Source organism: Phalacrocorax carbo, chromosome 1, assembly GCF_963921805.1.
Source record: "Phalacrocorax carbo chromosome 1, bPhaCar2.1, whole genome shotgun sequence".
In the NCBI taxonomy this organism is placed as follows: domain Eukaryota; kingdom Metazoa; phylum Chordata; class Aves; order Suliformes; family Phalacrocoracidae; genus Phalacrocorax; species Phalacrocorax carbo.
In genome coordinates this window covers 100168791-100182259 of record NC_087513.1, presented here as the reverse complement: position 1 = coordinate 100182259, position 13469 = coordinate 100168791, and the positions used below count along the sequence as shown (strand labels likewise).

General features: G+C 42.6%; 1 protein-coding gene across 3 annotated transcripts in view; it reads right to left on the bottom strand.

Moving 5' to 3' along the window:
- EPHA6 (EPH receptor A6) overlaps positions 1-12897 on the bottom strand; it is a 520098-nt gene extending 507201 nt beyond the window's left edge. For all 3 annotated transcript variants that reach the window (XM_064468758.1, XM_064468741.1, XM_064468750.1), the window contains exon 1: positions 11880-12897. In XM_064468758.1, the coding sequence (XP_064324828.1) occupies positions 11880-11985 (106 nt within the window). In that variant the 5' untranslated portion in view covers positions 11986-12897. The remainder of the gene's footprint in view (positions 1-11879) is intronic.
- Positions 12898-13469: the final 572 nt, after the last annotated feature.

Genomic DNA, 13469 nt, shown 5'->3' with positions numbered 1-13469 from the left:
CAAGTATGAAATACATCTATCAGTCTATAGCTATTAAAATAATTTCCTAATTTGTTCTAATATGATGAAAACCCACTAATGCTAAGGCTTCAGGACATTACTTAAAATCAAAACTCCTTGTTACAAAATTAGTAAGGAAAATTATTATTAGTAAAGTGAACAGGCTAAGCATTACTAAGAACTTTTGATATACTGTGGCAACAACAGGTGTGTCATGAGAAAGGAACAAAATGTAAACCAGCTACAAGTGTGACCTCCATTCTATGAGTTATGGCTCATGTTACTTAACTCTCTCATCTTAGGACATAGTGTTTTGACTTTTCAACATTTTACAAACTAAAATATTCTATGTCAAACCCTATGTTTGAAGTGGACTTCTACAAAAACATTCAAATAAAACTGTTCAAACATTTCCAAAAGCAAAACAAGGGAAAATATGTTTTTCATCTTTACGTAAAGAATACTAGCATTTCTGTGATTTGAAGCATCTTGACAGACATTCACTGATGTCCTTTGCTGTAAGTTCACATTTACCCAAGCTGAACATGTTCACTATAGCAATTTGAAATTTTGGCACCGCCAAAGCTTATCTATCCTTAGTACCTCCCATCCTTAACAGATTCTATGTATCAATTTGACTGTGCTGATCCTGTTGCCACAGAATGACTGAGCATACTCCATACTAAGATTGCGAGGCTGCACAAGATTGTCCTTTCATTGTATCTTCTGGCTTCCAAGTCAAAAAGTACAGAAAGCCTTCATCTGTATTCTCGCATCTCATTCAGAGCTCAGAGAGAATGGAAGGACAAAGAAGACAAACATCCCAAATCAACTACAGAAAATGAGGAACGAAACCATGAAAAACAAAAACAACACCAAAAAAAAAAAAGGGGAAATTGTGGGCACTAATGACAGAAGCCACCTCACAGAAGACTAAGGTTAAGAAAGGTAAAAAAGAGGGAAGAAAGGGAAGGACAACTGAATTGATAAAAAGAGCCACAGAACGGGAGGTCGTGACCATTATTGCTCTTGTACAACCTAGAGAGGACCACCCTGGGGTGTTACCTGAAAAGCTCATTTTACCTGCAAGTTTCAAAACTCCTTCGCTGCCTAACATAATCTACTTGCAAGGTGCATGCCTTCATTACCATCTAACACTTATGGCATGGAAGATGGCATCTCTCTTGCCTTAAGTAATTCAGATCATTTAGTAGAGGATTTCACAGTCAATCTAAATAAACCATCATCCTATGTGAATGATATGTGAAGAGCAAGAGAAAAAGAACTTTTTAAAATATAAAAATTGCAGTAGAAAAGGCAATTTCATATTAACTGCATTTTTACACTAACGGAATTAGCAAGTCCCACGCTTAAAAGTTAGGAAAAGCCAGGACTGAAGTAGCCACTAAGGCTCACAGTCTACATCAAGGATAGCTGGTTCCCAAGCCTGTGGGAGTCAAACAGCTCCATGGGCCAGCTGGCCAAGGCTTCTGCTGCGGGATTGAGGCCTTGACTTCAGGAAGGCTGTTCAGAGACCAGGTACATAAAATGGCAAGAAAGTTTCAGATCTTTAATTATAAAAATATTTTAAAATACAAATCCATTTCATCTGCATTCAACATTTTGACAAACTAAATTTTGATATACCATGGATTTTTAAAATAGGAACAAAATGTTCCTAGCAAAGAACAACTTAGTTATGTACAGGAAGGAAAAAAATAACACTGAGTTTAGCTGAAGCCTACACGGAAAACCAAGGTGTTATATCTACCTCTTCCACCTACCTCCAAGCACATGAAACACTAATTCCTTGGAATATGCAGTGGGTGTCACAAACTGGTCACCTAAGCTAAAAGCTTTGGCCTTTAACTCTTCTCTTTAGTTCAGTGGCTATAAAGGCATAGAAGGCTTGCTCAAAAGAATATTGTGAAAAATAATAGTTTTGAATAGATTCAACACTGGAAAAAATAACTCTGCATGCAGCCTAATGTTTGCATAGAGCCATGTATTAAGCAATGGCAACAAGAAATTCCAAACACTGGCATTCATTTCTCTACGCTAGACAAGATGCCCATGAGATAGCCTAAAGAAAAATGGAGTATATGATAACATCACTGTATTCAAGAGGAACCATTAACATTCAAGAGGAACCATTAACATGACTTGTAATACCATCTGATTTCCTGGATGACTTTTACAATCCCAGATTTCTTCAGAAGCAGTTTTTATACAATACCACTCTCTAGTAGACCTTTTTTCTTTATGCAGTGTACACAATCATTCCTCTTTGAATACAACACACTTCTATCACTTCCAATACACACCGGTTTACAAGGGCAAATTCTTACTCTTAGCATGACATGTTATTCTATATTTCTTAAAGAACTAAATTAAGCTAATTCTTCCTGAAATTCTTGGTATGGAAATGTGAAATTTAATGACTTTTTTTATCATATACCAAAATCACAGGGTAAACATCCCTCCTGTTGTCTCAGCTGCACAGTTTGGGTTTCCATCGCATCTGATGGCACACTAAGCCGAGAAGCTCGTGTGTGCCACACCTCTCATTATGTTTCTTCATTCCTAAATACTAAGAGTATTCGTATTTACCTGAATTAAATGTTCCTCTAAGAAATAAAGTCCGCTAAACTGAATGATTAAATCTAACATAACCCTCTTAGTGGGTGTTCCTGCTGCATCATTCTGGCACGTGAGCGTTTAGCCACTTCAGCAACACAAACAAAAGCAATCTAACAGAGATGAAGGTTTTACATTTCCCTTACTTTCCCCTTCAAAGATCTTCAGCAGCCAGACACAACAGAGTATGAAGGACTATGCAATTTTATATGGTCCCACTATGCTTAGCAGAAAGTGCTGAATTCAAACCACATTTTGAAATATGAATCCCTCATCCAAATGCTTTTCATGCAATCAATTTCCAGCCACAAAGAATGGAAGCACTACATTAAAAATGGCTAGGTCTCCTTTCATAGTTTTTTAATATGTCTGAAATATATTTGAACAACTTAATCCTGAATTTTAGCAGAATCTTTCCTACAGAATTTGATTTTAAACCAGCAGCTGGAACCCACTGGGAAAACCAGCCTGGGAAATTTCAGAGAGCAAATCACTTTTACCAAGATTAAAATGCTAGTGTGTTATTTTAGGGAATGCTTTCTAATTCATTCTTTTATTCCTTTATTTTAAGCTAAGAAGCAACCAGCAGCCAGAGAATACAAATTATAGCAGCAAGTGCACTCTAACCAAGGGTCCTCAGCCAAGACAAATCACTCATTACATGCATCAATGATACTGTTTGCTATATGTGACTTTTCCCCTTTTGTTCCAGGTGCAGAAGCCATTAAATGGATTGAGACGGTAGAGCTCCCAGTAAATATACATTTTACTATGTCCTCATTCTCTGTGTGTACCTTCACAGTGGTTTGTTACAGATGGTGCCTACTACCCACATTTCTTTTCACATAAAAGTGACACAGCACTGATTTTATTCTAAGCTAAAACCTGTATAATTCCAAAAACCTGCTGGCATGAAGGAATGTTGTATTACAAATGCAGGTAACGTATCTGTATATTAAAATGTTCACTCTGGATTGCTATGCCTATGTTAGTGCTTCTCACGTAAGTATTGCCTATGCTATCCAACAGAGCTGTACTGACCTATGAGGAGCTGCCGTGCACCTAGCCCTCATTAATCTGGTATTACTCTTTTTGGAGAACCTGTCAGCAACAGTAGACACCTTCAAAGCCTGTCTGGAATTCACTCAACTTAGAACAAATAAAACCATCTCTCTTAAGAGGCAAAAACTCTATCAGCTTCTTACAAATCTACCTAAACACAAACCAGAAATTTCTATTAAAATAAAAGAGTATTACACCTTTAAATTCTTGTTTCTTTCTTGAAATCTTAAGACTTCTGGTAGAATCTTAAAGTATGAACACACACAACACAGGACAGTGGAAGAGGGAAAAAGGGCAAGCAGGTGAAAGGAGGGAAGAAGAAAGACCTTTTCCATATTTCTCACACTGGAACTGTTTTGTACTAGCTGGTGCAAGAAAGGGAGATCTTGGATAGAGGCCAGCCCTGGTCATACATCTTCCCCTCCAGCAGCACCCTGGAGAGTGTGCATGCCCTTCTCTGTTGCACCAGCCCCCTCAACCCTCATATTCTGCAGAATAGTTTTGCAAGCAACATTAACACCACAGTTAAGGAAGTCTTACAGGTCATGAAGCTGGTGACCAAGTGAATGAAGCATGACCTTTTCTGGTGCGTAATACAAACAAAATCAGGACTTAAACTCTCCTCAAAATTTCAGGTTGCCTCCTTCTTTGCACAGAGATAAATCACAGTAACACAGAACTTTGAAACAAGGTGTAGGGTTTGGCAAAGAGGAGTATGTGGGGGGACTTAGGGATAATACCTTGCAAACATTGGGATAATTTAAAAACAGATTTTGTAATATCCTATTCCTTACAGATTTTCAGAGAACAGGAAAAAGACTCAAATCTGATGTTCTTTATTTTGATTCACCTTGTTTCAAGTCTGTTTGATGTTCCTACAGTTTATACTACACTATATGATACCATTATTACTTTTTAACAGTTAATTGTTTCTAGGTTTTTGAATCAAGATTTCAGAATTGTTGTTAAATGTGAATTTCACCTATTTATATTTAGAGACAAAATACATTTTAAATCCTCAGCTTATTCTACAGAAAGGAAATTTTGTTTTCAATCTAAATATAATTTCCTCATAAAATAAATGGTTGTGAATTTTTAAAAACTGGCCTTACTGAACTGTCAAAAGAAACGTCAGTCAAGAATATTACAGCACTTTTTAACCTGATCTTACTTTAAAGATCATAATCTCCCTACTTTCTTTAAAAGCACATAATAATTATTGGGGGTTTATGTGTTTAGAATGTGAATAGTAATAAAACAAAGTAATAGTATCTGCTGGCTTGAAGGTTGAGGCATATTATGACATACTGTAAAACAACCGTTTAAAGAGCAGAAAACTATTTGTACAGTACCATCAACCGGGGGAAAACAACACCCATGCATTGTTTAGGTAGTAGCTTTTTATCTATAGCAGTATCTAAAGCATCAGAAAAATATCTTCACTGACTAAAATTAAGATATCTGTAATTATTAAATTGTCACCATTATCAAGGTATTCAGCATCTTCATGTGTTTTTATGGGATGACAGATTCAGGCCAAATGCAGAGATCCAAGACAATAAGTGAGAGAAATGCTAACATACAGAGATGTATTATGTTGTGGGTGAGACAATTAAATCAGCAATATTTTCTTACTCACTATGAAAAACTTCAGGGGATTTTGTTCTGGGTTTCGTTAGGAGGGTTTTGGGGTTGTTGTTTTTTAATACAACATATTAGCAAGCTTCAGATATCCATATAAAAGATGCAGCTGATTTAAAGCCAAGATTGGTCTCTGAGCTGTGATCTGAAACACATTAAATTAAAATTAGTATTTATGTTACAAATGGATGCTGGACTCTTTAGTGCCTACCTATTTTGAACAGGCTTGTTCTCAGACATGGGAATGATGAAGAGCCTACCAAACAAAAACAAAGATGTTGCAAGATTGATAATGAAAGCATCTTTGGAACTAGTATAAGGATTGCTGGAATAAGTGGCCGACTGGAAGACTAACTGAGGGGATTACAAGAGAAGTGCACCAGCTGAAGATAGTTTCACTGTTAAATTTTACAGGCTTTTGTATGGTCTGGAAATATTCTGGCATCATTACAACAGAAGGCAGAGTGATGATTCCTTTGAGGAATAAGTTCAGAAATGGAAAGAAGTGTTTATAAATACATTTTAAAAGCCCTAATAAATAAATAAACTATATATAGATCTTTATGTTTTTAACAGGTTATACAAACCTATTCCAAGAAAGAAAAAACAAAGATTACTAGAAAAATCCTGAACTGTACACAAGTTGCCAAGACAGAAGTTCACAAAACCAAAACTGATAAGGAAGCGGCAGTCAACAATTAGAGAGTAATTTAAGAAAAAGGTCTGGGGAATCATTTTCTCGTAAAGTTTAGCACATTGATTTGTACAGACCAGAAAGAAATCCTGCAAACAATGTCATGGTTTTATCATGTAAGAGAAATCTTCTTTTCAGTCATAATTCTCAGTTCCAAGACCTTGTCATAAAGATTGGCATATCATTTACAAGTTCAAAACCAGCTTCTGAAGATGCATTATTTGCAATAGATAGTTTTTGGTTGACCTCTCCTGCATGATAACATGGTTCCCGGTGATCAGGGTAGATGTTGGACAAATAATTTCTTTCCTTACTTGTCTGTTTCTGTATTATCATTCTCTCCCTCTGTCACAGAGTTCAGCATGTTAACGGGCATAACAAACAAAAGGCCAGCCTCTTCTTTGTGTCAATGTCAAATTAGTGAAATCCATCGATCCTACTGGAAACATTCCACCTTACACACACAGCTGGAATAAGAATACATCCTAACATAGCTATGCTATATTGGGATATAGAACAATAAAATGCTTCTCATATTGCACATGTGTATTGTTAATCAGCTAACAGAATTTTTAAACATGCCAGGCTTTTAAAAAATTAGCTAACAAATTGGATATTCACTTACTTTATATCCTACTGACAAACAATTTACTGAACTTTCAGACTTTTCTAAAATTCTCAAGTGAAAATTCTAATATCAGATACCCCAAACAAACTCTCAAGTACAGTTCAGATCTAAGTAATTAGATCTAAAAATATGTATCTGGAAACACGGAGGAGATTTCCGTCAGAAAAAACTGAATTTCCTGCACGCTTTTTCCTTCTCTCATTTATAAACTATTTGACTTGCCAAAAGACGTGTTGTGCAGCCAAAAATTAACTGTTAAATTCATAGGAGGTTAAGAATGGTCATTCTGGATCAAACCTAAAGTACATCTGATCCAATACCGAAGGCCAGTGTGAGAGCAGCCAGCAGCAGGTGCTTTGAAAAGGACCTTAGAAGAGCAGGCAGATGCAGGACAGCCATCCCCTCTGCACTGGTGTCAGTCTGGTTTCTAGGATCTATGCTGGCTTGTTTCCTCATGCAGGCAAGATGCTGGCTGAAACTGAACACACTGATCGCTGAATAAATCAGGAGATGGAAAAACTGCTGCTCACTGTCAAGTATTCTCCTCAGTTTGTTTTTCCATTACTTCCTTACAATATTTAGCTTAAATTTTGACTTTGCCTCCTTTCTCACAAAGCCAAGTTGTATAATTCTGGGAACACTTTAGTTCCTCTGTGGTACTTTCACACCCACAAATTACATGAGAACTACTGGACTGACTTGGGTTTAAACTATATCTGCTACACATTTTTTAATTTTCAGTATTTCCATACCGATCATTCTCATTTGCCCAAAACAAATTAACAAAATATCCAAACAGCACCGAGTACTGCCAGATACACCACCACGAATGGATCATGAAGCATTAATTGCAAGTCTGTTCATCTCATACTTATGTTATGCAAATTGAGGCCTTTGGATAACAAGTGATTTTGTGCATATCTAGAACTGCAAAGGTTCCAAAGTCTTCATTAGCACTCAAGTCTATATGGATGGGGGACACAAGGGTAAAAATATTTTAAAAAAAATTCTTAACAGCTTGAAACTAAAATATGATTTTGCTCATTACTTTATCTACACGCTTAAAGGGAATGGCACACTTTTACTGCAATCGTTTTGTTTATTTAATGTTCTCATTTTTCTGTAATGATGTAAATGCTTACAAAGCACACTAGCTGGACAAAACTGAACAGCAGAATCCACCAGGATGAGCGCAATACAGGCAGCAGCACAGCCTTCTTTACAGTACCTTAAGTCCTCAAATTAAGAGATATCCTTTTGCAGTAAAACATCAGTCTCATTCAGGGAGAAGTTCAGTCTCTACAGATACTTAGTCCTTGGTCTCTTTATTGCTACAGGAAAATTCTGAGTGCTGTATTCAGAAAGAGTGCTTATCTGTGATTGATTGCACTTACATAAAAATAAATATGTGAATAAAAATAAGCCAACTTCTTTGAACCGATGAATAACTCAAGGTCATTAGTAATCTGTCTGAGATTTTAATACCAGAATCAAAAAGCTTTATTACCTACTTTGAGCTACCCAATTTACATCAAGTGTAATCACTGTGAAAATAAAGGCTATATGAATTCCGGAATTGACATTTGACATCACTTCTTACCTCAATTTTTTTTTGTAAGAGGAAGAAAATGAATGCAGGCACCTTTTAGAAAGAAGCATAAAAAGACCAACCTTGCAAAACCTGACAGGATGTATTGATACCTGATAACTGAAAAAGCAACAACTTCCTTTTACAGTTCACTGATAGACATGATGCATTATAAACTCCACAAGTTCTATAGTTCACTTCAGAAATTATTGTCTGGTGACACAAGACAGCAGATACAGTCTGAAAGAAGCCAGGGTAGAAAAGTTTCTTCTGATTTACATATATGTGGAAACATATATGCATGCATGCTTGCTTAGCACAGGATACCGTCGCACTGTTACCTGATGTGACCTTTATCTTAAAAGCTCGTACATCTTTTGCACAAAGAAGTTCATGGCTCAGATGCTATTATCTGTACTTTTAGGCTTGAGAGTAATTGCCAAATTAATTGTGTTCTGGCGACCGAACAACAAACCTACAACACAGGCTGAAATCTTGCATAATAATGCAACTTGTTCGTAACTGGATGTCATGGACAACTAATGAAAACTTAGATGAATATACAAGCACTCACCCTATACCATTAACCAAGGCTTATATTTCAAGCACTTCTGCTTCAGATTGCAGTGGTACATTGTTCCTATGCAGGTCCATGGCCTTGCCTACCTACAGGGTTTTTCCTAGCAGTAGAAACTAGCCCTTGGCATGGTTGTATTTTGTTTTTGACCTTACCATTCCATTAAGATAAATGAGTAAGTTCACTTCCCTGTCAATAGTATTGTTTGTGTCTGCTGTGCTACAGGTACTGTAAGACACCACACATTGATTTACTGGGCAAAGAATGACAACCTAAGCGTCTTGGAATTATATTAAAAAAAACCCCAAACTTTCTTTCTATTTGAGGAAAACAAACAAAAAGATTAATCCCAGCGTAGTAATAACAATAATTAATGACTGGAGTATATTAATTCTCTGAAAATCCCTCTTTAATAACAGGATATAAACCATTAAGAATGAAGTTGAAGGCCTGTCTGTTTACCAAGTCAGATTAACAAACTTATTCCCCTTTCATCTTTTCACCCCAAACAATCAAGAAACCCAAACAAAACATTCCTTTGCAGTGTAGTAGTAACACTGGTATGTTTGTAAATACAAAATAGAAGACCAAATATACCAGACAGCAAAGCCAAGCTAAGTTATTGTTATAATTATTAGTGAAAACCCAACAGCAATCATTTCAAACATGTTTCCACGATGTACATTCTGGAAATATCACCCTATGAAAATTTAAGAATTTTTTTCTCTCTGTTAACTGCACAATATTTCAAACAGTTCTTCACAGCTGGGACTCCAAATGTTAGTAACTGACATTTTAAAATTCCACTTTTTAAGTGTTTACACAACAGCCACTCTTTTATTGTACTCATTTTCTTTCATCCAATTCCTGGATTTGGAGAAAGTCATCATGAAAAGTAGACTCTTTTGCTACCATTTTATTAATTGGGTGAGGTGTGTGTTTTGAAGCACCTCTGTTAATTCAGTAAACTTTCAGTTCACATGCATTTTGTTCAGTCATGCTTGTTTTTAGACTTCTATGGTACAACGAGAGTACCAAAGATAAGAGGTTGCTCGCTTTACTGGAGTTTTGAAACCAGGTGCAGACAGTGAAGTTATTCAGAAGTTAGGTAATTCATCAGTACTCCTTGCAGGCAATGCCTCAGTACCTGAATTTGTTGGGAAAAGTTACGTCAACATAAAAAAAAAAACCACTTCACCCTTGAGACTTTCCTTTGGGCTAAACTGTTTTGGTAACTCTTTTCCCCGTTTTTCACCCGCTTTCTAAAACACTATTTAAATATTACTGATTTAACCCCAGGAATATAAAAGACTGGTTCAGAAATCTAACTTTCATCACTTGATAAAAATCCTTTACCTTTGATGCATATAGTGTGTCTCAGTTATTCTGTAACACATGCAAATAGATTTTTTTAAACAGCATTCATGTGTCTTGTTAGGCCTTGCGGTACCATAGCAGACATTAGCATGCACTAATGAGAGTGACATAAAAGGAAAACTGTGCTGTGCTACTGTGAAAATCTGATGTCTTCTAAGACACGAGCATGGGCAAAACCTAATACGGCATTGATATGACTGTATGTTATACAAACTGAAATTATTCATCATGTTTACTGTAGACGAGGTAAAGGAATAATACTAGACTTGGAATGTCCCTGCCATAACTGACCCTGATTGCTTGGGATATTTGTGACCGTACTATCATATTTTCCTATTTTCTAGGTATTTTATTCTTTCTTCTTACTGTTAACCATACAGATACAACAAACACCAAAAATGGATTGTAAAACATAAGTGTAAAAATATATTAACTATTCAATAGTACTCCACGGCTAAAACCAGTTTGTTTTCTCTGATCGTACTTCCCACCATAGCCATTTTCAGCACTCCTTTCAGTAACAGCGAGTAAAATGATTCCTGTCAGAAGCAGCATTTAGAGCTACCCTCAGTTCCCATATTTTCACTCATGTCACACTATAATCCCATAAAACGAGGGCCAAATTGTACAAAAACAATATTAAGAGTAGGGAAGACTCTCCTGATTTAGGAATAGATGCATCCTACATCCTCCACAACTTAAGTAGAGAGATATACGTTAAACAAACAGTTAGGGAAACGCTCTGCTCTACCCAGATGCTTGGTAACATATAACATGATGTTTCACAATCAGTTATGGGGGGGTTTTTTTCAGTTCTTCCTAAGAAAATCTGATATCCTCTGGATGTGCTATGCATTTTTGTTTTTCTAAATAGGATGATTCCCTTCTTAACTGAGAGGCATTTTTCTTAAATGCACACATCGCAACCGAAATAATTAAACTGTTGTCTTCAGTAAGACCTGATGAGCATGCACCTGTGATAGAGACTTGAAATGGGCTTTTTTTTTTTTTTTCGGACGATCAGCCGGTAGCACGTAAAGATTAGGTGTTACGGACAGCCAGGCACCTCTGAACAGTTCACCGGCGAGCAGCGATTTCTCTCAACGCGGGGTGAGCTCTCTCAAACCCATCCGGAAGACGCTCTGCGTTCGGCAGCGGGACAGCACACCTCAAAACCGCATTTCAAGTAAAAAGATGCTGCCGCTCCATCTCGCCGGGAGGTGACTCTCGGTTACCCGCTGCTCCGCGGCTCGGTCACAAACCCCGGCGGCCGCCCCGCTAGCCCAGCCAGCCCCGGCGTTGTCTCCCAGCCGCTGGGTGGGGGACGGCACCTCGACCCTCCTGGGACGCCTCCCGGTTCGCCGCCCGGGGCGGGGGGCTGGGCAGCGGAGTTCCCCCTCGCCTCCCTCTCCCCGAACACCCAACTTTTGCGGGGTGGCGGGCGCAGGCAGCGGGAGGGGGGTGGCCGCCGGGCGGCGCCCGGCCCCGCGCTCCCCCTGCCCCGCAGCGACCGGGAGAGGCCGAGCTACCGAGAGGGGCTGGCGGGAGCACCCGGCTGGGCACCCCAACGCCCCGCCGGGGCCGCAGGTGCGGACCCCCCTCGCTGCCGGCCCCTCGCACCCCGCGGCCGTCGGAAAGTTGGCGAGGCCCCGCACCGCCCCGTGGCCGCCCTTACCGTGGTTGCTGGCGACGTGACCGGCGGCGGCGGCGGGGCGCGCTGTCAGCAGGGGGAGGAAGAGGCCGACTCTCCAGAGCAATCCCCTCACCTCACAACACCCCATGGCTGGTGCCCGCCGAGCGCCCCGCGTCCTCGGCCCGCCGAGGCTCCACGTTCTCCTTCAGGCCAGCGGGGAACACCGCCGCCGCCCCGGCGGGGTCCGCTGGGGCCCGGCGGGCTGGGCTGCCTGCGCTGTCGCCGGGGGTTGCGCGGGCCGGGACGGGCGCATCCACCAGCGGCGTCCCGGGGCACGGCGGCGGCCGGCCGGGAGTGGGGGCGGAGGCGCTGGGAGCCCCCGCTGCCGCCCGGCCGCGAGAGGCGGCGGCGCTGGGAGAGGAGCTCCGGCAACTTCCAGGCGGCGGCGGCGGCGGCGGCGGCGGCGGGGGGGGAGGCGCCCCCGCTCCCTCCGCCGGCTCCGGCCGGTGGCACCTTCAGCCCCGCAGAAGCGCCCCCAGCAGCTTCAGCAGCCTCCTCCGCGGGAGCAGCCTCCTCCCCCGTCGGCGCCGCACGGCCCCCCGCATCCCCGGCCGGAGGCAGCGCCGAGGGGCTTCAGTTTCCCCAGGGTGGAGTGAGGGTCTCGCCCCCGCCGCCGCGGAGCTCCTAGAAGCGGGAGGGGGGAGAAGGGCCGGGCACCTCCTCACGCTCCCCGGGGCATCAAGACAACTTGCGGGGCGGCATCCCCGACCCCTCCGCCGCCGTCCCCGGCTCCGCCGCTCGCCCCTCTCAGTCTCGGTCTCTCCCCGCTTGCCGCGGAGCAATCAGGAATCAGGCGGCTCTGGTGTGATGCTCGCTGCTCCCTCCTGATTTGCGCGCCGCGCGGCCGGCTGCAGTTTTTTGGTGGTGCCGGTGCCGCCGCTCCGCTGCCGCCGGCGGAGCGCTGGCTCCCTCCGGCGCGGCCGCGGGGCCACCCCGCTGCTCCCAGCCCGGCGGGTGCCGGCTCCGCCGGGAGGCCAGCGCGGCCCCGCGCCGGGGGCGCTCCGGCAGACGCGGCCCGCCAGCCAACGGGCGGCCCGCTGCGCGCGCGGGAGGGAGGGAGGGGCGGGAGAGCTGTTAGTAACGGCGGCAACGGTCCCTCCTCAGCCGCCCCTTCCTGAGGGGAGCGCGGGGCGCGATGCGATGCGGGGCGTGCGTGAGGCGGGCGAGGGGAAGCGCCCCCCTCGCCTCGCCGCTACCGGCAGCCCGCGGGTCAAATGCGGCCGGTTCGGCGCTAGAGGGGGTTAGTTGACAAGGCAAGGGGAAAAAAAAAAAAAAACCCAACCCAAAAAACCCAGCCAGGCGGGCCGGTGCGCTCCGCTCCGGTTGAAAGCGGGTGCTGCGCCCTGCCCTCGCGGCGTGGGCACCGGCCACGGGTCTCCACCCGCAAGTGGCGGCGGATGCCCGGGGCGTCCCGAAGCGGAGCGAAACGCGGCGGCCGGGCGCCGCTTCGCAAAGTTGCGCCGAGGGGTTACACAGGACCAGCAGTGCGTGAGGCGGCCGCCTTCGGGAGTCCCCGGAACACGTGTGCTCTTTTTGGGGGTGCTGGGTTTTTTCGTTTTTCCAATTTCTCAG